The sequence below is a fragment of the Anopheles merus genome, chromosome 2R (assembly GCF_017562075.2).
Source record: "Anopheles merus strain MAF chromosome 2R, AmerM5.1, whole genome shotgun sequence".
NCBI lineage: Eukaryota > Metazoa > Arthropoda > Insecta > Diptera > Culicidae > Anopheles > Anopheles merus.
This window is the reverse complement of record NC_054082.1, coordinates 46589634-46613746: the sequence shown is the minus strand read 5'-3', so window position 1 is coordinate 46613746 and position 24113 is coordinate 46589634. Positions and strand designations below refer to the sequence as shown.

The 24113-nt window shown below is 42.3% G+C and overlaps 5 protein-coding genes across 7 annotated transcripts; 4 read left to right on the top strand and 1 right to left on the bottom strand.

Moving 5' to 3' along the window:
* Positions 1 to 812: 812 nt before the first annotated feature.
* On the top strand, positions 813 to 3466 carry LOC121590534 (myogenesis-regulating glycosidase-like). The gene is made up of 2 exons (XM_041910304.1): positions 813 to 2673; positions 2760 to 3466. The coding sequence occupies exons 1-2, from the start codon at positions 918 to 920 to the stop codon at positions 2945 to 2947; spliced, it is 1944 nt and encodes a 647-aa protein (XP_041766238.1). The 5' UTR covers positions 813 to 917; the 3' UTR covers positions 2948 to 3466.
* Positions 3467 to 4843: 1377 nt separating this feature from the next.
* Positions 4844 to 16576, top strand: LOC121589495. Of its 2 annotated transcripts, XR_006004315.1 has the most exons (3): positions 4844 to 6015; positions 14566 to 15021; positions 15089 to 16576. XR_006004315.1 is itself a non-coding variant. In XM_041908441.1 (2 exons), the coding sequence occupies exons 1-2, from the start codon at positions 5823 to 5825 to the stop codon at positions 14904 to 14906; spliced, it is 534 nt and encodes a 177-aa protein (XP_041764375.1). In that variant the 5' UTR covers positions 4844 to 5822; the 3' UTR covers positions 14907 to 16574. The 2 variants fall into 2 exon arrangements, 1 of the variants encoding a protein (XP_041764375.1); XM_041908441.1 differs by having other exon boundaries at positions 14566 to 16574.
* On the top strand, positions 8002 to 8871 carry LOC121589494. The gene is made up of 2 exons (XM_041908440.1): positions 8002 to 8471; positions 8544 to 8871. The coding sequence occupies exons 1-2, from the start codon at positions 8019 to 8021 to the stop codon at positions 8721 to 8723; spliced, it is 633 nt and encodes a 210-aa protein (XP_041764374.1). The 5' UTR covers positions 8002 to 8018; the 3' UTR covers positions 8724 to 8871.
* LOC121589493 lies at positions 10151 to 11676 on the top strand. 2 transcript variants are annotated; one of them, XM_041908438.1, is made up of 2 exons: positions 10151 to 10658; positions 10890 to 11676. In XM_041908438.1, the coding sequence occupies exons 1-2, from the start codon at positions 10359 to 10361 to the stop codon at positions 11067 to 11069; spliced, it is 480 nt and encodes a 159-aa protein (XP_041764372.1). In that variant the 5' UTR covers positions 10151 to 10358; the 3' UTR covers positions 11070 to 11676. The 2 variants fall into 2 exon arrangements, with proteins under 2 accessions (XP_041764372.1, XP_041764371.1); XM_041908437.1 differs by having other exon boundaries at positions 10329 to 10823; positions 10890 to 11665.
* Positions 16577 to 16664: 88 nt separating the features above from the next.
* Positions 16665 to 19412, bottom strand: LOC121589492. The gene is made up of 2 exons (XM_041908436.1): positions 18980 to 19412; positions 16665 to 18917 (listed from the first exon to the last, which is right to left on the bottom strand). Exons 1-2 carry the CDS (start codon positions 19006 to 19008, stop codon positions 17849 to 17851), a joined length of 1098 nt encoding a protein of 365 aa, XP_041764370.1. The 5' UTR covers positions 19009 to 19412; the 3' UTR covers positions 16665 to 17848.
* Between the last annotated feature and the right edge of the window lie 4701 nt (positions 19413 to 24113).

Sequence of the window (24113 nt, the reverse complement as noted above, 5' to 3'; positions counted from 1 at the left end):
ATTGTATCGTTTGATTTATCCTTTTGTGAATTTCAATATTAGCTATGTAAGTTTTAAATTTGTTTATTCCGTTATAAAACATTTCTAAAAGGTTCCGCGGGTCGCATAGAAGAAGCTTGCAGCCATCACGTGACTTGTGTGGTTCAGGATACTCATGCACAGCTGAACTCAATTATTTTATTTACTGTTTTAATATATATGTTTTTGATAATACGTTTTGAAATAAATAACGGAATGAAAATGTTGTTTTACAAAACGAACATCACGGTAATACATATATATTATTGGCAAATAAGGAGAGCAATTTCCACGTTTTTTTTCAATGTCTCTGTGTATATCGATACTAGCATTGAAAAAAAAAAACACCAACTACCCCCCTTTTAAACGGGGGTTTGTCCTGAAATTAAAAATACCCTTTGGTACATCCCTAGTCATGGGTCAAATGAACTAATTTGTCTGACTAATATTATCTTCAACATTGTTTTGTCTCTATAATGAGTATCTTAGCATGCAACAGCAAGGGACCAATTAATAAAAACAAAAAAGATTGTGTACACAGTTTATTTGTAAAGAAAACTCCAATACACCTGAAAAAGTTATCCAACTACAGAGTACAGAGTGTCATTTTGTTCAGATTGCAATGGAAGGTGGTGTGCTGGTGGCGAGATAAAGAAAGTATATTCTCAAGGGCTTTGTCAACTTCCCCTTTTGCGGTTCAGCAATTGATTTCCTACCGTAGCCAAAAGCAAAATATTTACCAGAGCACTTCAGCAGCACAGCAATACTATTTAAGCGCCCTGCCCGGCCCGTTATGCGCTCTGTTATTCTCTCCATGGATCACAATTTGTCCAGTTACGGTTAGTGTGTGTCTAAAGTGTGCCGTGCGTAGGGAACACATACCCCCACCCCCATTCGAGATGTTGCCCATCTTGTTGAGTAGCTTTTTTGTTCTGGTCGCCCTTCGGCCGATGGGCGGTGTGTACGCACAGACGACCGAGTACAGCCTAACGTTCAACGAGGCGTCAACCGTTGTCAACGTGAACCTGCAGACACGTGAACTACGCGTCGTACAGTCCTCCGGGCAGGTGGTGCAGCAGATTCGGCTCAGCGCTAACCTGGATCCGGCGGCCGTCTACACAGAAACGGCTACCGGGTTTACGCTCACGAATGCCGCAACGGACGGTACCGTGCTGGAGCTGGCGAGGGAAGTGGACACGAACGCTTACTCACAGTTTGCCGTGATACGCAATGAGGTGCCCAGCAGCGTCACCAACGTCGACTGTGTCAATCTGCTCACCACAAATTGGTACGGTGGACCGCAGCAAAAGCACCAATACTGGCCGGTACAGAAGCTGCGGTTCAACCGGTACAGCATGCTTTCGAAGGAGGCGGACAACAGTGCGGTTGGTGATCGGTACTGGTTGAATGCGTTCGGCTCGTTCCTGTACGTCGACCCTTGGACGCCGCTGTTTGTCGACCAGAACTATGGCCAGCCCGGCTTTATGTGCTTCGAGACACGTGCCGCCCTGCCGTACGACACGCACGGGACCAGCTACGACGTGCGCTACACGATCGGCGTTGCTGCGGATGCCCGAGCTGCGCACATGGGTGCGATCGGACGCATCCTGGGCAAACCTACGGGACATCCCGCGGAATCGATGGTAATGGAACCGATCTGGTCCACCTGGGCCCGGTACAAGCGCGACATTGACGATGCAGTCGTGCGCCAGTTTGCCTGCGAGATCGTTTCGAACGGATTCCGTGGCCAGTACGAGCTGGACGATGATTGGGAGTGGTGCTACGGGGCGCTCACCTTCAACCAAACGAAGTTCCCGAACATTCGCAGCACGATCACCGCGATCCGGCAGCTCGGGTTCGCACGGACCACGCTCTGGATTCATCCGTTTATCAACAAGGGGTGCGAACCGTGGTACTCCGAGGCCCGGCGGCGCGGCTACCTGGTGGCGGATCATACCGGCAACACGGACACCGAATGGTGGAACTCGGTGCGCGGTCAGGCGGCTTACGTGGACTTTAGCAAGGCCGATGTGCGCGAATGGTTCAGCGCCCGGCTGCAAGCCATACTGGATGAGTCCGGCATCGATAGCTTCAAGTTTGACGCTGGCGAGAGCAGCTGGACACCGCCGGACCCGCTGCTAAATGGGCCCGCGAACCGTAGGCCCAGCCAGATCGTCGGAGATTATCTGCGCACGGTCGCACGGTTCGGCGATCTGGTCGAAGTACGGTCCGCCCTCGGCACGCAGGATCTGCCCGTGTTTGTGCGCATGATTGACAAAGACTCCAACTGGGGATGGAACAATGGACTGCCGACGCTGATCACCACACTGCTGCAGCTGAATATGGTCGGCTACCCGCTCGTGCTGCCGGACATGGTCGGTGGCAACGGATACGACGACAGCCCACCGTCGAAGGAAATGTTCATCCGCTGGCTGCAGGCGAACGTGTTCATGCCGAGCATTCAGTACTCGTTCGTACCGTGGGACTTTGACGCTGAAACCGTCCAGATAGCGCTGGCGATGACCGAACTGCACCGACGGATGGCACCGGCCATCATGGAGCGTTTCGCACTGGCCGTCTCCGACGGGTTGCCCGTAAACCCGCCGCTCTGGTGGGTCGATCCGAGCGACCAAACTGCCCAACAAATCTACGATCGTAAGTGTGGTTAGATGAGGTGCACATTCTTCCCGATTTGAAGCTAATTTCGTTTTATTTTTTTGTTTTTCCCAATTTTCCCTTAGAATATCTGCTCGGTGACGACATCATTGCTGCACCGGTTATTGTGGAAAATGCTCGTGCTCGAGACATTTATCTGCCCCGCGGCTCATGGACAGATGGCAACAGTGGCGAACTGCACACTGGTCCAAAATGGTTGCGAAACTATCCGGTACCATTGGCCATGGTACCATACTTTACCCGCAAGGTGTAGTGAGAGGTTTTAGGTCCTGGCGGCGTGGTATGGATGTGTTTGAACGTGTCACTTACAGGATTAATACGCGATAAGTAAAGTAATTAAACAAATATGTTTCTTAAGATTAAGCATTTTAAGCAACAAATATGTAACAAACATGCACATAAAAACACAAATCTTGTTGTTTATTTCATATATGACGCCTTGCTTGAAAATAAAACGCAAAGAAAAATAATCCCTGGCACCGTGGCTTAAGGAAATTGCTTAATCGCTATCTAGAAGGACCACCTGGAACTTTGATGCTGTTTATCTACTGCAAAAGGCGAATTCAAGCAGCGATTTTTAGCATGCCGAAATTAGCTGCTTAAGCAATTTTGGCTATTTGGGTATCAACGCAATAGCAACTGCATAGTGGTGGGATAGACTTTAGCAAAAAGGTGTAGATGGTATAGCCTATATCCGAAGTCGTGACAGTACTCTCTGATGAATGTTATGGATGATACCTCCACGGCCATGTTGTAATCTTCATGGTTCTCAAGAAAGAGCTCTCACTGATAACAACCAAATAGCCGTTCCGTTTTATTGGCGATGATGCTTTACGGAATTGACGGTACTGCCACACCTGATGATCCTGGTTTTGTGCATGTTTTGCAGTCATTTGATGGATAATCTATCACTACATTGAATGCGCCCAAACAAAAATAAATATTTTACTTTATTGTTTGCTAAAATCAAACAACCAACATATGGCATAGTTATGATTACATGGACGATTGTACACATGAGAAGATAATTTAGTTTTTATGCATATTATTACTATTATTAGTAACGGCGGATATGGTAATGCCGGCATATACAGGCTTTTGAAACTTATTGATTACCACACAACCGAATAGTCAAGGCTGTCCTTGATACGGGGCGACGACAATCCATATGAGGCTTGAACCCACGACGCGCATGCTATTAAGTCGTACGAGTTGACGGATGTACCACGGACTGGACTAAAAGCTGCCTAAAAAATGAAAATGGTGTTTATATACGGTTGGAAAAGAGTTTCTCAAAACACGTGAGCCATATTAGATTGTTGTACAATTTTTGACTTTTCGATTTGTCGATTGATCAAATTCATGATTATAAACAAATTTTGGATTAAGTTATTAAAAGAACTGCAGAATTTAAGATCCTTTTAAAAGCATCGTAAAGTTTGTTGCATAGTCAAGGCAATGAAATGACTAATGGGGTAAGTCACTTAATCATCTATAAACCATTATTCAGTTTACAAGAACTCAAGAACTCCAACTCCGTATGCAATAGTCAAAAGTTAAGTGAATGAGCAAGTAAAAAGCAAAACTGATCCAAATAAGAGAATACGATTACCCAAAACTACAATGTTTCAACGGTGGCCTGATAAGTTCGGCTTTAAACAGCCGGCAATGACGCATCGGGTGAAAATACATAGTTATAGAAACCCCTCGAACACACTCAACCAAACCTCACCACAAGTGGGACGGTGATGGTGAGTGCTACCAAAACAAGAGAAAAAAAAATCAAACTTATTCACCGGCGACTAACTGGAACTTGAAGCCGTGAAGGTCGTTAAAAGCGTTTGCCCCCTCTTTGACGATCATTTGGTTGCTGGTTGGATCAAATCTCGGTCAAAACTCGCATGCCGCTCCACACGTGTGATGTTGTTGCTGTAATTGTGCTTCCAATGTGTATTTCTTTCGGTTCAGCCACTCCGTTTGTAACTGCGCGGTTCGGGGTTCGAGCGTGTGTAAGTGGCCCCGCTTGAAGATCGCATAACAACGACACCGCGGTTTAGTGCAATGTTGCGATGTTGTTACGCACCCCTTTATCCGCCCACAAACACACAAACACATGAACCATCCAACATCTTACAGTAGAGTAAGATACAGTACAGTAGAGTAGATGTGACCAAGGCGAAGAGTTCATATCGACCGGATGAAATCACCCCCTATGCTGCACCCATCCGCATGCGATAAAAGGGTGTTGTAAGCATCGCTCTCTCTCTCTCTCTCTCTCTCTCTCTCTCCCTTCCTGCGGGGGTTGCTTGCTGTTTTGCGGTTCTTTTGCGGGTTTTGTTTTTATCCGGTGTGCGCTCCCCTCCTTTTTCTCCCACTGTGCAAGTGTGTGTATGGGTGGTGTACGGGCACGTGAATGTTTGCTCCACCGGAGCACACTAAAACCGGGTGAACCACGGCTTTCGAGCGGATGCGTGTATGTGTGCGCCGTCCCCTGAGGGAAGCAAACAGCATCGGCGCAGCGTTATTCGAGAAGCGCACAGTGCGCGTGTTTTCGTGGAGTAAAAACATTCGTCAAACAACGGCGCAGAGTTTCACACGCGGTTCCGTTCGATCAGTGTGTTTTAGGTGAGCAGAGATACCTTCGTCTTCCAGTGTGTAGCGATAGTGAGATCACAACAGTATTGGCGTAGTGAACTGCGTCATCGTCGTGCGTGTTTGGATTGGTTGCGTTGCGGAAGGTTTGATGTTGTTGGATTCGTGCGCGTAAAACGGTCCCAACGGGGTAACTGTGACACCGAAAAGAGCTTATCACACGCGTGTGTATTGATTGCAATCGAAGGGAAGGTTCTACGGTTCGAGGGAGGGAAAGAAACAGTGAGACAGCAACGTAACAGAGCACGGCGGGTAAAGAGAACAACGGTAAACATTTGGTGTAAACAGTACGCTGGTTCGACGCACGCTGCCGCGTACGATAACATCTAGTACTCCACCAAATTCAGCAGTGCGGAAAGAAAGAACGCTTAAAACTAGCGGCTGAGCGGAGAATTATTAGAGAATTTGGTGGTTCGAGAAAAGATTCGTGCAATTCGTGTGTCTGTAATACGCAGCATCCGTATCGGGCAGGCAGCATGGCAAACAACGTGGCCGGGCAGCTGTTGGTGTACGCGCTGCTGCTCTTCTTCATGGTGGTCGTAGTGTTCCTGTCGTACGCAATGATTCTGCACACCGAGCAGACGCAGATGTGGAGCACCATCAAGGATCGCGGCGCAATGCGTACCATGCCGAACGGTACCACCAACTACTGGTACTACATTGTACGAGGTAAGTGCCGAAGCCGTTTGCCGTGTAGTAGGCTACGATCTAACGCCGGTACACACACCTGCTGGCCTGCTCATACGCACACTTTGATGAGGCACAGTCACCTGCCACCTCCGATTGTTCCATTCCGATAAGGCTGTGCAGTGTCGTGACCTAGACACGCTGGTGTGTGCTCCACCGTTGTCCGTCCCTATGTGTGCTCAAGTGGGCAACTAAGACATATCGAACACTTATCGATCGCTCTTCTCGTAATCGAAATTGCCACCACGCAGCACACAAACACAAACACGTCAATTGCATTGTGATCGGTGGATATGAGCGGAGCTTCCATACGCTGGAGAGCGTTTGATTTTATATTGAGTTAGTTTGCCTTTCGCTGCTCGTCCGTTCGGTCAATTGCTCGGGTGTGCTAATTGATTGCTAAATGACACAGATACACATGTGCGGATGATGGGAAAGGGGAACCGGTACAGCCAGCCTGACTGATTGATGTGCGAACATTGTGCACATCCCGAAGGTTGTATGCTGACATTGTTGTTTCTTTGGTTCAACCTTTGCACAGTTGCACATGCCTAATGATCGCATGAGATCCCCATGTCAACATTATTACATGATAGGAATAAAAAACAAATTCATTTGTATTTTGCCTGCGTATCTACAAAAATATGGACAGGTTCGGTAGTCTTGTGTTTGACACGCCAACGGACATTACACGGAATATGTAGGTGAAACATAGTAGCGTTATAGTAATCTTTACTGGTACCTGCATAGTCTTTAGTGAAGAACCAAAGAGCCAAATTGATTCACGAAGAATTAAAAAAAGTCCGCGCTTGTAATGAATTAGTGGTGGGAGCTTGGAATCTAACCTACCCGGTTCCGATTCAGTGTTCGGAATCAATTCCTGAGCCGATTCCGATACTGGAATCGATTCCGATTCCGGAGTCGGCTTTGAATCGACCTGAGAATCGCAAAAACGTTATCAGGATTGACACCAGAAATGGAATTAGCTCCGGAATGAGAATGAGTTCTGGAATTGAAATACAGGGTTTACCAGCATATAAAACAACTGTTCACTTGTTTGTTACAATAGTCGTTTTGTATAAACACCGCTGTCTACCACTTGCTCACACGTCAGATGGTGTAAGCTACTCTGTCCAATTCAATAACATAATTTTCGCCTTCGATTAGCAACTGTCAGATTCGGCACAGTTTGTTTGTTGGGACAAATTTTACAAAAACCAAACATTTTCAAATACGTTTATTTTGTTCAAGCAATATGCAGTATAAACCATACATTTCAATAAATCAAAACATTAATTTTGTTAATTACACAACAACTACAATAAACCGTGCCGAATCCGACCGTTGTGCAATCGAAGGCGAAAATTGTGTTATTGAATTGGACAGAGTAGCTTACACCATCTGACGTGTGAGCAAGTGGTAGACAGCGGTGTCTATACAAAACGACTATTGTTATAAACAAGTGAACAGTTGTTTTATATGCTGGTAAACCCTGTAAGCCAACACAACAAACGGCTACTCTTATGGAGATGCCGAAAACGACTCCGTTTCGAAGTCGATCTGATTTCGGACCCAATTCCGATTCCGAAGCCGATTTCGATTCCTAAACCAATTCCGGAGTCGATTCAAATTCCGGAGCCGATTCCGATTCCGGAGCCGATCCCGATTCCAGAAAAATTTGGAGCTAGTCGGAATCGATTCTGATGAAAATTTCATTTTTCCCATCGCTAGAATGAATCCCAAAATCTGTAATATTTTTGCTCTGCGTATACAATGCATTACATGAATGCGTGCACGATTTGTAATTGTCAAATTGTCTGTAAATAGTCGCAATCATGTTACCGTAATCATGGTTAGCCGTGTAATAGACCAAATTTAATTGCAGAACGTGGTCTCGACTACTTACGCCCCTGCGTATATAAACGCATATGTTAAATATTTTACTCGAGTTTCATTTTAAATGTTGTGCAGAGCGTGCCGGCAAAATGAAATTGGTGCCGTTTTGGTACTTTACGAGCCTGCCTGTTTGTTTGTTCGTATTAAACACCGTACACTGTAGCCAGCAACGGGTCCCTGTGTACTATCCCAATCGTATCGTTTTCGCGAATAATTCAAAATCGTTCACTGTACGAGTGACACGGTTCGTCTGTACGGAGACGCCATACGAAGTGTCGGAACTGGTGCAGTGCAAAACAGTGCTGCGGCGAAATAAACCAACCTTTTTCAACTTGACAGTCCAAGTGCCAAACGTGCTGAACCTGATTTACTTCCAGGTGAAAACATTCTATCGGTTGAACGATTACCAACCCTTTCCAATCAGCATAATTACGGAAGTATGTAGTTATTTGCGTAACCCTTCGGACGACGTATTTTCCCGCCATCTTATGTCTGTGTTTTTCGAAACTATACCACATTTACTGTACTACTGTCCACATGGGGTAAATATGTTTAAACCGTAGTTAATCGGCGTCAGCTTTTACTCACTGCCCTTTCCTCATCCTTTCGTATAGAACACAACGTACCATGCCGAATACTGGCTTGAGGATAAGTTCTTTCCCAAATCTATGCCTGCTGGCGACTATCGGCAGGACGTTTGGTTTCGCGATGAACAGAACAAGACAATGTTATCCTATCAAGCTTTCTTTTCTGTTCGCCGAAATGGTATATGGCGTTCAATGCTCGAGTGGTAGTTATGCTATCAAACGATTTTTTAAACAATCGATAAATAATTAAACACGATTAATTAGATGTGACAGATAATATAATTTAGCGATCAAATCAGATTCGATCAAGAGTCAAGTAGTGAGTATAAGTACAATACTAAATAAAGATATAACAATAACACACAATCATCATTGGAACTTAGTATCTGTCTTATTCAAGTGATTTGTTCTTAGTTTGGATTAGTTTAGTTTAGTATCTTTGTATGTGCCGTCTACTAAATTCAGCTGACGATATCTATGGGCCTGGAATTACGATAAAAGAACTGACTTTACTGTTAAATGCTCGAAATGCGTCCAACAGTAAATTTTGTAAACAAAATTTGACTCGAGAGGGCTTTATAGTGCTTATAGGCTTTATCGATTAATAAATACTATAAAGAACATATTGTTTTGATTGATTTGACTGAGAGTGGTGATGCTATGTTGTAGCTATGACAAGCTGTGATGAATATCAAGAAGAATTGTCAATTGTCAAATCAACCTATAGTTCAACCCATAAAGTAAATAAATACGCAATGTAACATATTTTACTATCATAATAGGAGCGTGATCCGCACAGCGTTAATATGCTAACAGGCAACAAAACACCTACCAAGATGAAACACAGCACAGTTTCATAAAAAAATCAATGAATCAAAGAAGCTCTTTGAAACTACCCTAAAGGGTTTGGGTAAAGATTAGAGTTTATGGAAACGTTTGTCGTTGTTCCCAGTTATAAAAACTTAATAAAAGCCTATGTCTTGACACAAATTTGTCGGGGTTTTGTTTGCTAACATGGCCGTTTGTATAAAGGGATCATCATGCATCGAGCAATAATTGTACTTAACTCGATTACTCTATTATCATGCCCACAGCCGGTAGTGAACAAGCGGGATGCTGTCACACTTCGTTTCAAAAACTGACAGCTGTCAAAATGCGACATGTGCTCATTCTTTACCACTGTCAGTGTATAATCAACCCATTAGCCCTACTTTGCTAATACATTCTGTCGAAAAAAAAAAACAGTTCCGGTGTGGTATTCAAGCAGATTTTTTTTTTATTTTTGCAAATGCACAAAACATTTACCACAAATAATTAGTTTACCATTATTTGTGTCATTATTTTACAAATCCTGAACGCACTAAAAAAAAAGTAAATGTTTCATATTTATCTCGATCCAATCTTCACTTATCTTCGTTAAATTAGGGAAAATTTTGAACCGATAATATAATGTTTTGTATTTCATAGGTGTAAAGGCTGGGTTATTTTTAGATTTTGGAAAAGTGGTGTTCTATGTGTTTTTATCCTATGTTCGTTTTGGATGTTGTTGATGTAAACGTAGACTATAGATAACTTTATTTATGGAACATAAGCATGTAATAATGATGCTCTACTGACGCAATGGAACCCATATATATATGCTGGACTTAATTGTTAATTCTGGTCCTGATATAAACAATGTAAATGGTAAATTGTCGAAGTTTCTAGATGAAAAACCAATTTAGTCTAGCACTATAATTATGATACAAACCATGTAATTGGGTAAATTTGATCCATGAATGTGTTCTCGTCTACTTACGCCGCAGCGTATACATATTCATCAGTGCAGAGCACGCAACCAAAATGAAACGTGTGCATAGGCTTTTTCGGTGTTTTGTGCGGTTTTTTATTATCGCATCCTGGCTCGTATTCAAACCCGTACAATGTGACCAGCAACAAGTCCCTGTCCACTATCCCAATCGCATCGTCTTCACGAATGAATCGAGACCGTTCACCATACGAGTGACCCGGTTCATCTGTACGGAAACGCCATACGAAGTGTCGGAGCTGTTGCAGTGCAAAACTATACTGCGCCGAAATAGTCCAACATACTTGAACTTAACGATACACGTACCGAAGGTGTTGAACGTCGTGTATTTCCAGGTGAAAACATATTACCGGTTGAACGATTATCAGGCTTTCCCAGTCGATGTATTATTAGAAGCGTGTGCTTATTTGCGTAACCCATCGGAAGATATATTTTCCCGTCACGTTATGTCTGTATTTTTTGCTACCGTACCTCAATTGCTGTACTACTGCCCACATGGTGTAAATATGACTTGATTGCATGCGGCATTGGCTAAGTAACAACTTATTATCATTCGTTTCTTTCAGAACCGAACTTACAATGTCGCTTACTGGCTGGAGGATAAATTCTTTCCCAAGTCGGTGCCAGCCGGAGACTATCGACAGGACGTTTGGTTTCGTGATGAGCTGAACAAAACACTATTATCGTATCAAGCTTACTTTTCTGTTCGCCGCAGGGGTGTATGGAAATCTTTGATCGAGTGGTAGAGCCGACAAATGATGTGTGAAAGCGATAGAAAGCGAAATGTATCGTAGTAAATACACAATTATGCATCCGGACAGTCAGCTTCTAATCAATGCAAGATGTTGTATATTTTGCTAACACCAACAAGCTGAAGCAAATGTTTAAATAATGTTCTCATTTTATTACAATAGTAAAGAAATCCTACTGATACTGTGTTATATTCTATTTTTGACCCAATCAACATAATCGATATGCTTTCTCGCTCTGTTCAGTTTGAGGGACTGTTAGATAGAACAAGAAAGAATGGTAATTTTTTGCCTGGAAAACTATCTACCGTTCCAGATCATTGAAAAATATATGTGAATTATGCCGATGATTAGATTCGCACAGTTAGTAAATATAAACGCATTGGTAATGTTTTGGACAGTACTTAATTGAGGATTATTTGTTGAGCTATCGTGAAAATCGTACCGATTATTTTGCTATTCTTGTTGTTTTTGTGTGTATTTATATACTTGAAATGTTCAAGCCAGATATTCTATTTTTTACAAAAAGAATTGCCGTAGTGTCAATTTCACTTCATGAGATTTGATACAATTATTCACGCTTGGTAGTATATTTTTAGCAGAAAAGTTCCTATTCCTATTCCTATTGTCAATCATGTGCTACGATCTATTTTGTCTATTCCCAGAAAGAAAACCAAGGAGAAGTGTGTTCATTCCCACAGCTACCATCGCTCAATCCTTAAATGACGGTTGATAATTACTCGAAATAATCTAAATAATCTCTTTAATCACTCTGCTAATCTGCGTCAGGTTCACATAAATCAAACCCGCAGGGTAGGTTGTCCATGCCGCGAACGGGAAGAGAATGTGTGGTCCCTACTAAAACCAAGTAACTGTTGCTCAAGGGTACAGCAGTTTATCTGTATAGAACGAACAGCGGGAAATATTCTTAGATTTATATTTGTAGACAACAACAAAACCTATCGCTTACAAGGGGGGACAAGGCAAGGAGCAAAAGTGAGACAGAAATGCGCTCGCTTTTAGTGGGCAAGAAAAATGTACTGGTTGTGTAGTAATCATTACAAACAACACGTACAACCTCAATAGCGCAAGGTACAATTTATTTAACCGACGGTAGAGAGTCGGAAGAAGGACGGATTGGAAAGAGTACCTCGTGACGCTAATTTACCACGACCATAATAAACAGTGATCGTTGCCGTTAAAGACCATCAGGCGAGGGTTGGCAGGGTACAGCACCAGCTTTTCGGCGCTTAATTGGACGGGGAGGTTTTTTTTCTCCTTACATACAAATGTCGCCAAAGATAAGTTTACGGGATATCGGTGTATTTTGCAGTGTTTTGAGCCTTTTTTATTGCATCTGTTTTACGAATGATCGGTGACAGCGAACATCATCTTGGTTGGCATAACGACAACGATCGATATTCTTGCGAGATACATCCAAGAAAAGCAAAATGGTTAAACAAATGCCTGCACCGTAAACGAATGCAGTATTTTGTGTGCTGTGGATTGTAATAGCCTGATTGATATTCTAAATTACACCTAGCTTCCGTTTTATTTGCTGAGCTAATAAGTGTTTCAAAGTTAAAATTAAATATATTAGGCTAACTCAACTGTAATGCAGGAAGTAACCATATGAGTACAGTTTAAGGTATGTGTTCTCTTTTCTTTTGCAAATCAATTCAAATGCGACAGTCGCCAGAGCGTATGCCCTTGGCATACATACGATGCTTACATCACATCAATGTACGATCCAAAAAAACCTTGATCCTTTCCACAAATACCATCGTTATTGAACGAGTAGAAGGTTTTTTCCTCCATTTAGTACCGCAGTACTGCATTACCCTACCCGGTTGGCGCATCTGCATTCTTCGAAAATAAATGATCCGACAACAAGGATCACAAACGTCGTCAGCCCAATCAAGCGGCAGATGAGTGACACAAAACAAGCATAATTGACGTGAATCATATTTTTTGACCGGCATAAGACGGTCTGTCTGGTAGTAACAGGGTAGTATTGTCATCTACAAAACATTTGATGAATACTAGTACTAGTTTGCTTTCTGTTGGTCTAGTTTCTGCTGAGCGTTGCTATTCTAGTATTCGTTAATAAGTAAAATTGACTACAACACAGAAGAAACAGAATTCAATCACATTTCAGTATATCAACTCTCTTATGATTGTCCTGAAAGTGATAAATTACATGAACTTTGCACAAGTAAGTCCTCCCACATGACTAAGAATGTTTAAATTCATTAATGTATATGAAGACGCATTGAATTGAATTGAATTGCAGTCTTCTCTATCCGTAACAAACATATCCTTCAGGTACATATGACAACCTTTTACAAGTACAGGTGTCCCCCGAGATACGACTGTATTTGGGACCGAAAAAAAGTCCCAACGCAAGGCGTAAGTCGAAAAAGTCGTATGTCGAATATCTGTCAATGTAAAGTTTATAACCGAAGTTGAAGAGTCGAAATCTATTATATCGTGTTTTTTATTTGAAATAATGTTCGATAATGAATTAATTTTACACAAAAAGTCGTTTACACGATATAGATATTCAATATCGGGTAGTTGTGGAATCTTTGGAAATGTGTGTGTAACGGTTATCAGCTCAGAAATTCAAAAATATACATCAATTTCTTCTCGATGACAACTTTTCAATATCAAAATCAAAATCGTCGTATCTGCGAATCGTCGTAACTCGAGAGGGTCGTAGCTCGGGGGACGCCTGTACACGAATTTTTTGACGTACCTAACCCTGATTTGTGCTCACTAAAAGCAAATTCGTAGCATGGACAGGCAAAGGAATTGATGTGAGAGAGCCAACCTTAATTATACATCATTAAATATTCATCAAACAACGATAAGGGGGAAATGTACCGAAGGGTAAATAGAGTAGATCACACATGATCATTGATGCGGTTAATGGGAGTTGTACTATGTATATAAATATATCACTAAATTAGTTTCTGATAAATAATGCTACTTACAGTAACAAGCTACGTTGATTGCTGTAATTTCTGAAGTGTTTATCATGTAGATCGTGAAAAGATGATTAATGATCACATTTTGTCTGGAACCTATACCGTGGTACAATAGTTATACTACTTACTTGGTTTAACATCTAACCAGTCCCAAGATTCAAGTCTAGTATGAATCGAAATGAGACCAAAGAATATCAATTTTACAGAAAACCTAGTCCATGAGTCTATTAAGTCCCTACAAACAACAAGGTAAAATTTTTACGTATGGCAGTATTCACAAGTGCTTAATTCCCTTATTGATTGTTTACATGTGCTTTTTATAGATACAATCCGTTTCTTTTTTCTATGATTATAATTCTATATCATCGTTCCCATGTCTATTTTCATATAAAACTGTTTATAAACAATACATCTATCATTATCTCTTCTATGCTTATCGAGTGACCCTTGCGTTATTTTTATTCTAACTCATACCTTTTCCACCACCTTGCCGCTCGTTACAGACATGGACAAGATACGCAACATGACGGACATACTGCACATGGATCGCTCTACGCACATCGTCCCTTCGCCGGCCGGTTTCAGAGTGTTCGGGAAGGACTTTGAGATACACTTCGATCGGATCAATGTAACGAATGGTGCCGGTGGGGATGACAGCTCGCACCCGCAGGAAGACTACACACCAACGCTCGTGAAACGAAAGACGTACGTCTGGGAGATAACCAGACGCCAACCAACGGCCAACATTACCGTGCCGGTGTTTCTGGGGAAGCACGAAAAGCAAAGCATACCACCGTTCCAAAATGCGATTTCACCACGGGATTCTGACACTCAAAAAGATTAGCCCCAAGAGCTGCTGCTTCCTCATTCCTCATAAAGTGTGCATAGGGTCAACATGTAAACAGCTAGAAATGACCACTGTTTAACGATAGGTTCCAACTGTTTGGCACGTGAGGAAGGTAGAGCAAAATTGATATCGGCCATAGAAGGCGTTTTGTGAATTGACCTTTTTCTTTTATTCAACAGAAAGATCACTAGACAGATCATCAGATCGATAGAACTAAGTTAAGAAGCTACTAATCAGCTATATGGATTTTGGAAAACTTACCGTTAAACTTTTACTACATAAAGTACGTAAACTTTAACTTCTTGGACGTAGTACAGTCAGATCTGGACGCCCTCTCAATTTCGGGAGCGAACAAGAAGTAAAATATATTAGTTATTGTTGTAATTTAAGTTAAGTTGTTAAGTAATTTTGTACATCTATCCTGAATTTATACACCATATTGTGTAGTGACACAGTAAAGCAGTATCCATGAAAGGCATTTATTGCATGCTTAAAATACGTACGTTACGTAAAAACGAAATAATAATATACAAATGGAGAGGGCTTACGAAATATAATTAGAAATTAAGCGATGTATATGGCAGGCAATTATCATTAGAAATGACAGATTTGTGATGCATTTGAAAAATAAAGAATTGTGGTTCCCTTCTTGATCATTCATTCAAAAGCTACTAAAACCTTTCCCAGTAAACAGTGCCGGTTTAAGAAACGTTCTGTTAAAACATCATATTTAATGGCAGCGCTTTCCTTTTTGCATCCATCCGAAGCGATCATAGGCTACTGCAGAAGACAACCATCCGCTAATACACAGTGTCTGTAAAACGCCCTGCAATACGGAAACCTCTACCCTCAACAATTAATGGTTTGCATAAATGTGTTGTGGCACTGACGGTTCCAGTCAAATGCCATTGCTATGACAAGCAGCATGGTTTACGATCGCAAGAAAAACACGACAAACATTAAAAAGATGCTCTTCCTCCGTACAAAATTGCAAAAATACACGGAATGGTGGCGTCGTTTGGCGTCGGTACGTAACAGGCCGTAACAGACGCATTAAATCGTCCTATCACGAAATAACACGATAAGATGTATGCCGACATTTGGACCGGTAGTGGCTCACACATTTGCTTCATTTGATCGTTCCCTCGGTGCGATCGTTCCTGCTTTTGGTTTTCTAGACAGTGACTAGCAGAGTGCCTTCGATATGCCACATTAATCATCCGCTCGTTTCGGGGAACACTTCTTCGCGGGCGATGAAAAGTGGGGTGTTACGGTTAGGTCGCCGTCCGTTACAACAGCACCGACCAAGTAGTGGGCGAAAAAGATTAATTTAGTAAACATACGCACGTGTGCGAGCGTCGTGGGTAAGGATAAACGCTGATGGATGAAATCGAAAGTGTAGCGTCGTGAGATGCACTGGTAGCTGTAAATAAAAGACCACTATTTGCATGCGGGATTAGATATTATTACATGGAATATTAGATAAGGGTTGGTGTGCAGGGAGCAAACAGAAAGATCATTTCCATTGGGCACAACGCTGTAAGACGGGCTTTAAAAGTTGCCAAAGTGATTAACCATGCCTGTTCACCATGTGCGTAAAATCGGAAGTAATAAATAAAGAACTGATAAGCGAGTGCGATTTCATGTATATTGGGAATATATTTAAAATGAAAAGAATGACATATAAATGCTCATTGTTTTATTTCTATTTGCATTTAAGTATACATGCATTTATACATGAACATTGAGTTGTATAACAAATAATGCATAAAAGTATAGATATTACAATCGAAAGAAAAAAAAGCCTGCAATAAAGTAAGTAAAATCACTTCAAAATTAAATCTTTAAATAAATACAACCATTTCCATAATCTCTTGCGCAATATACAACGAAATGATTCAAATTGTGTTTGATCAGCCAGGCGCACGCTAGACAGTCTGTTCGGTGGGATAAGGAATTACGTTACTATTTGTTTGCATAATTGTACATTTCTAACCGTTGCTAGCAATAACGTTTGTTTTGCAAACAAAAGCTCGCCCCCAAAATGTGAAGGTTTAAAGCGCGCCTGTAAACGAATAAAATGATAGCATTTTTTGTGAGAATTCACCTGTTGGCCGGTTTACGAACCGATTGTCCATTAGGGCCGGCGAGTGATGTTCGGTCACTTTGCACCTACCCGGTCACTACGACAACGTCGTTCGCTGCCTTTAGTGGCTGAGGTTGTGCCACGGTTGTCACAGAAAGTGGGGGAAGGAACCGAAACGGGAACAACAACCGCATGAAGTTACTTTGCCGTTTAAAGGCCATTAATTAACGCAGAATGCAGGCGCGCACAGACGAATGACATTGCGTGAAGATCAGCCGTGACATACCGTGGTCACACTTTGGCTGGCGCACCACACACTGCCTTCCTTCTTTCTGCAAACGAGGGCAATGTAGAGTGAGCGACAGAGAGGAAGCAAACCAAAATAAAAAGCATGATCGACGCGCCCGGTTCAGCTGATGAGAAATTGGAATGTCACACAATTGGCCATAGAAAAGAAGAAAAACAACAACAACCGCCCCAGAACAGTCACACTCTTCACACTCGGGCCGACTTTAAGCAAGTCGACCCTGCGCTAGTCGATCTTGGAGTCATTATTTCACTAACAGTACTTGAAGGTTGAGCACGGTTGCAATAGACGTGGCAGCGCGATTTGCTTGTAAAATATTGGACACATTTGAAGGGGCTGATGTCCCAGATTGGTGCAGTAAGGTCGAAATACACTCGGAAAACTGTTTTCCACCCACCCGTTATACACACACACACATGTTATACACTAAAGTAACACATTTAAATGTACGCGTTTGTGTGTGTTTCACCCGGTATTCTCTCTGTGGTATGTTTGTCTTTAAAGGGCAACTGCCTCCAACTGCTACCGTCACACCAAGGGGTCGCGTTAGAACGGATCAAGCGCTCTTGCCGGTCCAGCCACCAGATCGAACTGCTCCATCAGCGTAGTCAGGTTGGCGCGCAGCTGCTCAATTTCCATCCGCTGCTGCTGTATGGTGCGCTGCTGCAAAAAGATACGTTCCTTCAGATGGCGTACCTCAAGCGGACCATTACCCTCCGCCGCCGCCGGTTTGATGCCATTGGGACGTCGCATTTCCTCCGCCTCCAGCACGATCGCATCGTCCACGCTGCACATGCGCCGATCGATCAGATGCACCACGGAACGATTCACAAACGTTTGCAGTGCTTGGTGGTACGAATGGCAATCGAGTGCGTTCGCCGATGCGTCCAGTATGCGTAGCAGAGGAAATCGCCGCACGAGCAGTCCACTGTCCAGTGTGGTTAGCAGGTTATCGCGCACGCTTAGGTTAATCAGCTGTGGCAGCTGCCACCGTTCAAGCGGGAGGCTCGCGAGAAAGTTACCACCGAGGTCTAGGTGCGTCAGTGCGGGTAGCTGGATGACGGTCGGCGTAGTACCGAGCGCCTTGATGTGATTGCCGCACAGGATCAGCTGGCGCAGCGCTGGCATGGTGGCAAACGTATCCAGCGGTACGTCTTCGATCAAATTGTCACACAGATTGAGCTCGTGCAGCTGCGTGAGATGTTCGAAGTGTGCGATCGAGCGAAGTTTATTCATCTGCAGCCGGAGGTAGCGCACGATGTACCGTGTCCGTGGGTCGATTTCGACCGTCCGCAAACCGTTGTCGCGCAGATAGAGCTGCTCGATCGTGCTGGGCATGGTGAGTGTCGTTACCCGGGTGCCCCGTGCGAATACCCTTAGTACTCCCGCCTTGAACAGCTGATTGTTGAACGTGTGCGTGAAGTTGCCGATGGAACCGTAGATGAAGCCAAGCTGCCGTACGCGGGGGAACACACTCGCCTGCACATCCGTGTCCATATGTACAGTGGCGTTGTGCAGCTGGCACCAGGATTGGAAGTAACTGTCACAGGTATACTGTCGTACGACGGCACCATCGACGGGTAAGTCCAGGGCAAATATCACAATCATACACTTACTGTAAAGAAAATATCTCTAAATGTTACCATAATTTTGAATATCAAAAAAGATGCCACTTACAGCAAGCGCAACACAGTGATGGATGCCATCGTACTTGAGGTTAGATGTGGATGCACTCCGTATAACCTCACACGTTGTTTGCTTCCGCACTCGGAGGAACGACTAGCACAATTCCAGCTGTGAAACCACTGCACTTATTGATCAGAACCGCATCTTCCATTAATGGTGCCGTATTTAGCACGCTCTATGATGCGCAGCATCCGGAAGTTGGCTACCATGTGCCCCCTCATGAATGCATTCTATCGCACTTGCAAACTGGCCTGACGGTCACGGCCTACTGAGTTAAAGGCTATAGCGCACACACAAACACGTAGTTCGTTCTACCAACGAACGTGGCTTTGTACTCTAGCGTCTAAAAGCGGCGCAGTCTACTAAACTTATGACACCGGGCCAGCACCCAACACGCCACAATCATCAACGCGTCGATCGTGCGACGACGAACTCACCTGACTTGGCGGGATATGCCAGCGCAAAGCCCAGCGACTAGGCCTCGGTCCACACCAAGCCCCATATTATCATGCCGAACTGCTGCAATAATTCCCCCACTCAGAGACGGCGGCTTTTCGCGACGATACTCTCAACAACTAAGCGTTAAGCATTTTTCCCATTCAACCCAACTTCGACGGCTCTGGTGGTGGTGACGGCGACGGCGATTGTTCGTATGCGATTTGGTGCAAACCAGCCTCCCAGCTGGTGGTTCCCCACCACAGCTGGTGCGCTAGAATTCCAGCCAGCCCTGTGCAAATCACGATTTTGCCCATTTTTACACGGAGACTGACAGAAGGCTTCGACGCAAAAAAATCGCGACCGACACAACATGGCGTGACTTTGGAACCCTCGATCGGGAATAATGATGGAGCAAGCAGAGCGGTTGGCAGCGTGTTATTGGCAGCAAGTAGTGGGGTCGTTTCGCCGTCTGTCTGGGTGGATTGTTCTAATGGGAACGGTAGCGCCCAACGGGGTCGGCTTTTGGGGGTTGGCTGGCTTGAAGTATGAGTTTTCCGGGCATATTTCAACCCAACGGAGAAGGGCAATTAAAGGTTTCTGAAACGTCGATTAAGCGTACCGAACGCTGCTGGAGGCTTGTGTGCTGTGGAGAAGGAACAATTGTTAGGCTCGCTTACTTTCCATTTCCATTTTTTTGTTATTGCTTCGTTTGTTTGCAAGCGCTGTGCAATTGCACGACTCGTAGTCTGCATTTGCATAGCGTCTAGATCGATATATATACATAATAATATATATATACATATATATATAATTATTATTATTATTATTATTATTATTATTATTATTATTATTATTATTATTATTATTATTATTATTATTATTATTATTATTATTATTATTATTATTATTATTATTATTATTATTATTATTATTATTATTATTATTATTATTATTATTATTATTATTATTATTATTATTATTATTATTATTATTATTATTATTATTATTATTATTATTATTATTATTATTATTATTATTATTATTATTATTATTATTATTATTATTATTATTATTATTATTATTATTATTATTATTATTATTATTATTATTATTATTATTATTATTATTATTATTATTATTATTATTATTATTATTATTATTATTATTATTATTATTATTATTATTATTATTATTATTATTATTATTATTATTATTATTATTATTATTATTATTATTATTATTATTATTATTATTATTATTATTATTATTATTATTATTATTATTATTATTATTATTATTATTATTATTATTATTATTATTATTATTATTATTATTATTATTATTATTATTATTATTATTATTATTATTATTATTATTATTATTATTATTATTATTATTATTATGACATAACAGCAACTGATAATACAAATTTGTAATTATTATAAAAATAACAAAAAGAGTACCTTTAAATGAAAGGTAAAAACATGTAAAATTCACTGACCGGCGCCACCAACAACTGGCACTGACGTCGCCGTTACGACTTCATTTAAAACATATCCGTTGCCACTGCTCTTTCGGGAGGCGAACCAACCCCTCTACCCCCATCATGCTTTTACATTGATAAGTGGCCATTTGTAATTTGCGATCGATGCGACAAAAAAAGGAAAAGAAAAAACAAGACATGGAACGCGCTGCCGCCGGCCGGTGTTAATATACCCAAGTGGACTATTTTACGCCAACGCGTTACCGGGCCATGTCATTAAGAATATTTCACCGAGATTTTGCTGCTGTACCACGCTGCCGACAACTGACGGGAAGATGTAGCCAAAAAAAAGGTCCCCTCTCATGCTCCCGCAGCGTTTCCCACTGCCCCCCCGAGGGAAACGGTTTCAACAATGTAGCATGAGAAATGTTTCCCCCTAGGCAACGGCCACTAAACAACGGCCAGAAGAAAGGGCAGCAATTGGGTGCGGGACAAACGTTGCGGAAAGTGATTGATGGACTCCGGGGGAGTTGGTTCCGTGTCCGTGTAGGTGTCCTACTCGTTTCACCTCCCTTCATTCCTTCGCTTTTGCCTATTTACCTGTGCTGTTTTGCCGGCGGCCGGATGGACCGGCAAGATGGCACACGGCTAATTTTAGGATGATCACTGTGTAACATGATCAGGTGCGATGAGAGGTCCCTGCCGTACCATTCCGGACGAGTGAGAAGCAAGCGGATGGCATATGCATGTGAACTTAATTAACAAAACGGGGTCAACAGTGGCCGGTGAATGTACCTTCGGGACGGCCAGCGTGTGGCCAGCGTGTAGCAAAGTAAAGGAAGAATGAAAAGAAAAAAAACGAAAACACTAACCGACAGGATACATTCCCGTGGTGTGGCTGCATGTTGCGACTGCGCTAACGCCAGGTTCGTAAATGCTTCGGTTGCGGAAATTCCAAATTGGAGTTTGAAAAACAGGTGTAAGGTTCGGATCTATTTCGATTTGGTGTTCGAAAATGTGTACAAAAATATGCATCCAATTTTGAGTCACTTGAAATACAATTCAAACTATCCAAGCCAAGAATAGCGCTTAAAATAGTAGAAAGTAGAGAGATCTATCGGATCATGTTACTGAAGGGAAAGACTGATGCCATACTTCCCTCGTCGACTCTTTAGTAAATTAATACTAAGCGGAAATGTGTCTATAGTTCATTTCATAGGGGAGAGAGGAAGTTCCCATTTGTCATGACGAACATTGGACCGTTTTCTGTATGAAGCCAAATTCTATGTAAGATACAGGTCGATGCATCCCTAAGAAACTGACAAATGAAAGTAAGTAGAAGAAGTCTATGCTTGGCAGTTTCCTCGTTCAGTTTGTTTCTTTCATTCGTTTCATTACTTTTAGATTTTTTTGTTCTAAATCCTCTTTAAAACAATACGGTCTAGAGATATTTCAAAGGTAATAATTATTAATGCATACCAGACCACGAATAAAACACGTTTGTACTGACCAACGGAGTTGCCATGTAGGCCAAAACCATTTTTAAGGTAAGGTAAACATGGAATACATATGTTTGACAATATAGGTATGTTTGGTAACAATATAGGAAACAAAACTTAAAAAATCATCGTTATTTATAAATCGCTTGATTATTACTCTCACTCCCTAACACGTGATTGCCTGATTTGGAGTGGAAGTTTAAGTAGCATAAAATTATATAAAATCTCTTCCCAGTATCGTAGATATCTAAACTATCTTATGATATTAGTTTTACAACAAAATTGTCACCTAAAATTATTCCAATTTCGTTTTTCCAGTATTGAATTCAAAAGTTCATTATTACACAGCGATTAAAAGATTCAATATTCATGCTACAGTCAAGTAATAAAATAAAAGATTCATATGTCCTTCGAAAATCCATTCGAAATGACTAAAATTATACTTTTCTTTCGCTACAGGCTACTAATGCATATATCACATCACAGATTGTAGCCGGAAAAAAGTGCGATCCATATTTTGCCCATCCTCCCAGTGATTTTTTGGCGGTCATTGAACCGTGAAAGTGATCGTAACTAATGCGTTTTTGAGAATGTGCAATCCATCTTCACCGGCAACGTGCATTCCGCCCGCTTTTTTCCCCTCCCATTTCCTTTCCTGCGTGTCACTTGCCATTTTCGTGTGAGATGAGGCGTGCGACATATCGTGCACATCCCTTGGTTTTAGATTCCTTGCTCTTTTGCTGTCCAACACCCCCGACACACGGCAATCACACAGAAGTTCGTCTGCATGTACCATTTTTGTGTGTGTGCTGGTTTCGTCTCTCTCGCCCTCCGATCACCAAAGGATAACTACACTGCACATGGTATGCCAACGCAGGCACATCGGACGAGCATCGGTTCGCATCGGGTAAATTAAAAACAAGAACCACCCCGCCAACCCGCCCGCCCGACCCTTCTCAAATCGGTTGCAGCAAATATGTTTTCCACTAATGAGCGACCGCACACGCCAGTGAGCCAGCAGCACTGGTAGTAGTTGCCGCAGCGATTGATAGTACGCGTATAGTAAAGCGTTAGAGTCGGGAAGGTCTTACATGATGATGGTTTGCGGTGACGGTACATGAATTAAAATTTAATGAACACGACGCGATAGCCGGCTGTGTGGTTGTGTGTGGGGGGTTTTTCTTTCGACCACCCGCGTCCCGTGTGCAGGATGATCGACTGCCAATGGACATTGGCGTCTGGCACGCAACTGGAGTGCGGAAGGTTGGTGATCATTTTTCTTTCGATAATTTACCAACACACCACGCAAAACTATCTGTATCACGGCTTTTTCGTTAATTAGTTAGCATAATATTAAGATGTCGCAGAGGAGGTAGGGTGGCTCGAGGCCACCCTTATCCATCATCACCGTACCGGTTAGCCAGTAATGAAGTCGTATCCGGTAGAGTAATGCTTGTTAATAATTTGGGTAAGCAAAAATCGTTACTTCTTGAGCAACAGCTAGTAAGGGACAAATTTGGCGATCGTGCTACATGCTTCTAGCTTGTCGGAAGGTTTGTGAGTTGGAACTTACCGATCGGCTTCTGCGGTTGCCGTTTTTGTGCGCTGATTTATTCCAAGTTTTCGATTTACTTATCCAACAGCTGGAAAAAGGGATAAAAAAAAGTAAGTTTAATATTCAAGTGTCACAAAAAGAAATGCGCTA

Bases quoted from the DNA above. Each gene is read 5' to 3' on its own strand.
- LOC121590534 (XM_041910304.1), top strand. From the start codon at position 918: ATGTTGCCCATCTTGTTGAGTAGCTTTTTTGTTCTGGTCGCCCTTCGG. The intron at 2,674-2,759 runs GTAAGTGTGGTT...ATTTTCCCTTAG, and splicing joins TGCCCAACAAATCTACGATC to AATATCTGCTCGGTGACGAC.
- LOC121589495 (XM_041908441.1), top strand. From the start codon at position 5,823: ATGGCAAACAACGTGGCCGGGCAGCTGTTGGTGTACGCGCTGCTGCTC. The intron at 6,016-14,565 runs GTAAGTGCCGAA...CGCTCGTTACAG, and splicing joins CTGGTACTACATTGTACGAG to ACATGGACAAGATACGCAAC.
- LOC121589494 (XM_041908440.1), top strand. From the start codon at position 8,019: ATGAAATTGGTGCCGTTTTGGTACTTTACGAGCCTGCCTGTTTGTTTG. The intron at 8,472-8,543 runs GTAAATATGTTT...CCTTTCGTATAG, and splicing joins TGTACTACTGTCCACATGGG to AACACAACGTACCATGCCGA.
- LOC121589493 (XM_041908437.1), top strand. From the start codon at position 10,359: ATGAAACGTGTGCATAGGCTTTTTCGGTGTTTTGTGCGGTTTTTTATT. The intron at 10,824-10,889 runs GTAAATATGACT...CGTTTCTTTCAG, and splicing joins TGTACTACTGCCCACATGGT to AACCGAACTTACAATGTCGC.
- LOC121589492 (XM_041908436.1), bottom strand. From the start codon at position 19,008: ATGGCATCCATCACTGTGTTGCGCTTGCT. The intron at 18,918-18,979 runs GTAAGTGGCATC...TTTTCTTTACAG, and splicing joins ATCACTGTGTTGCGCTTGCT to TAAGTGTATGATTGTGATAT.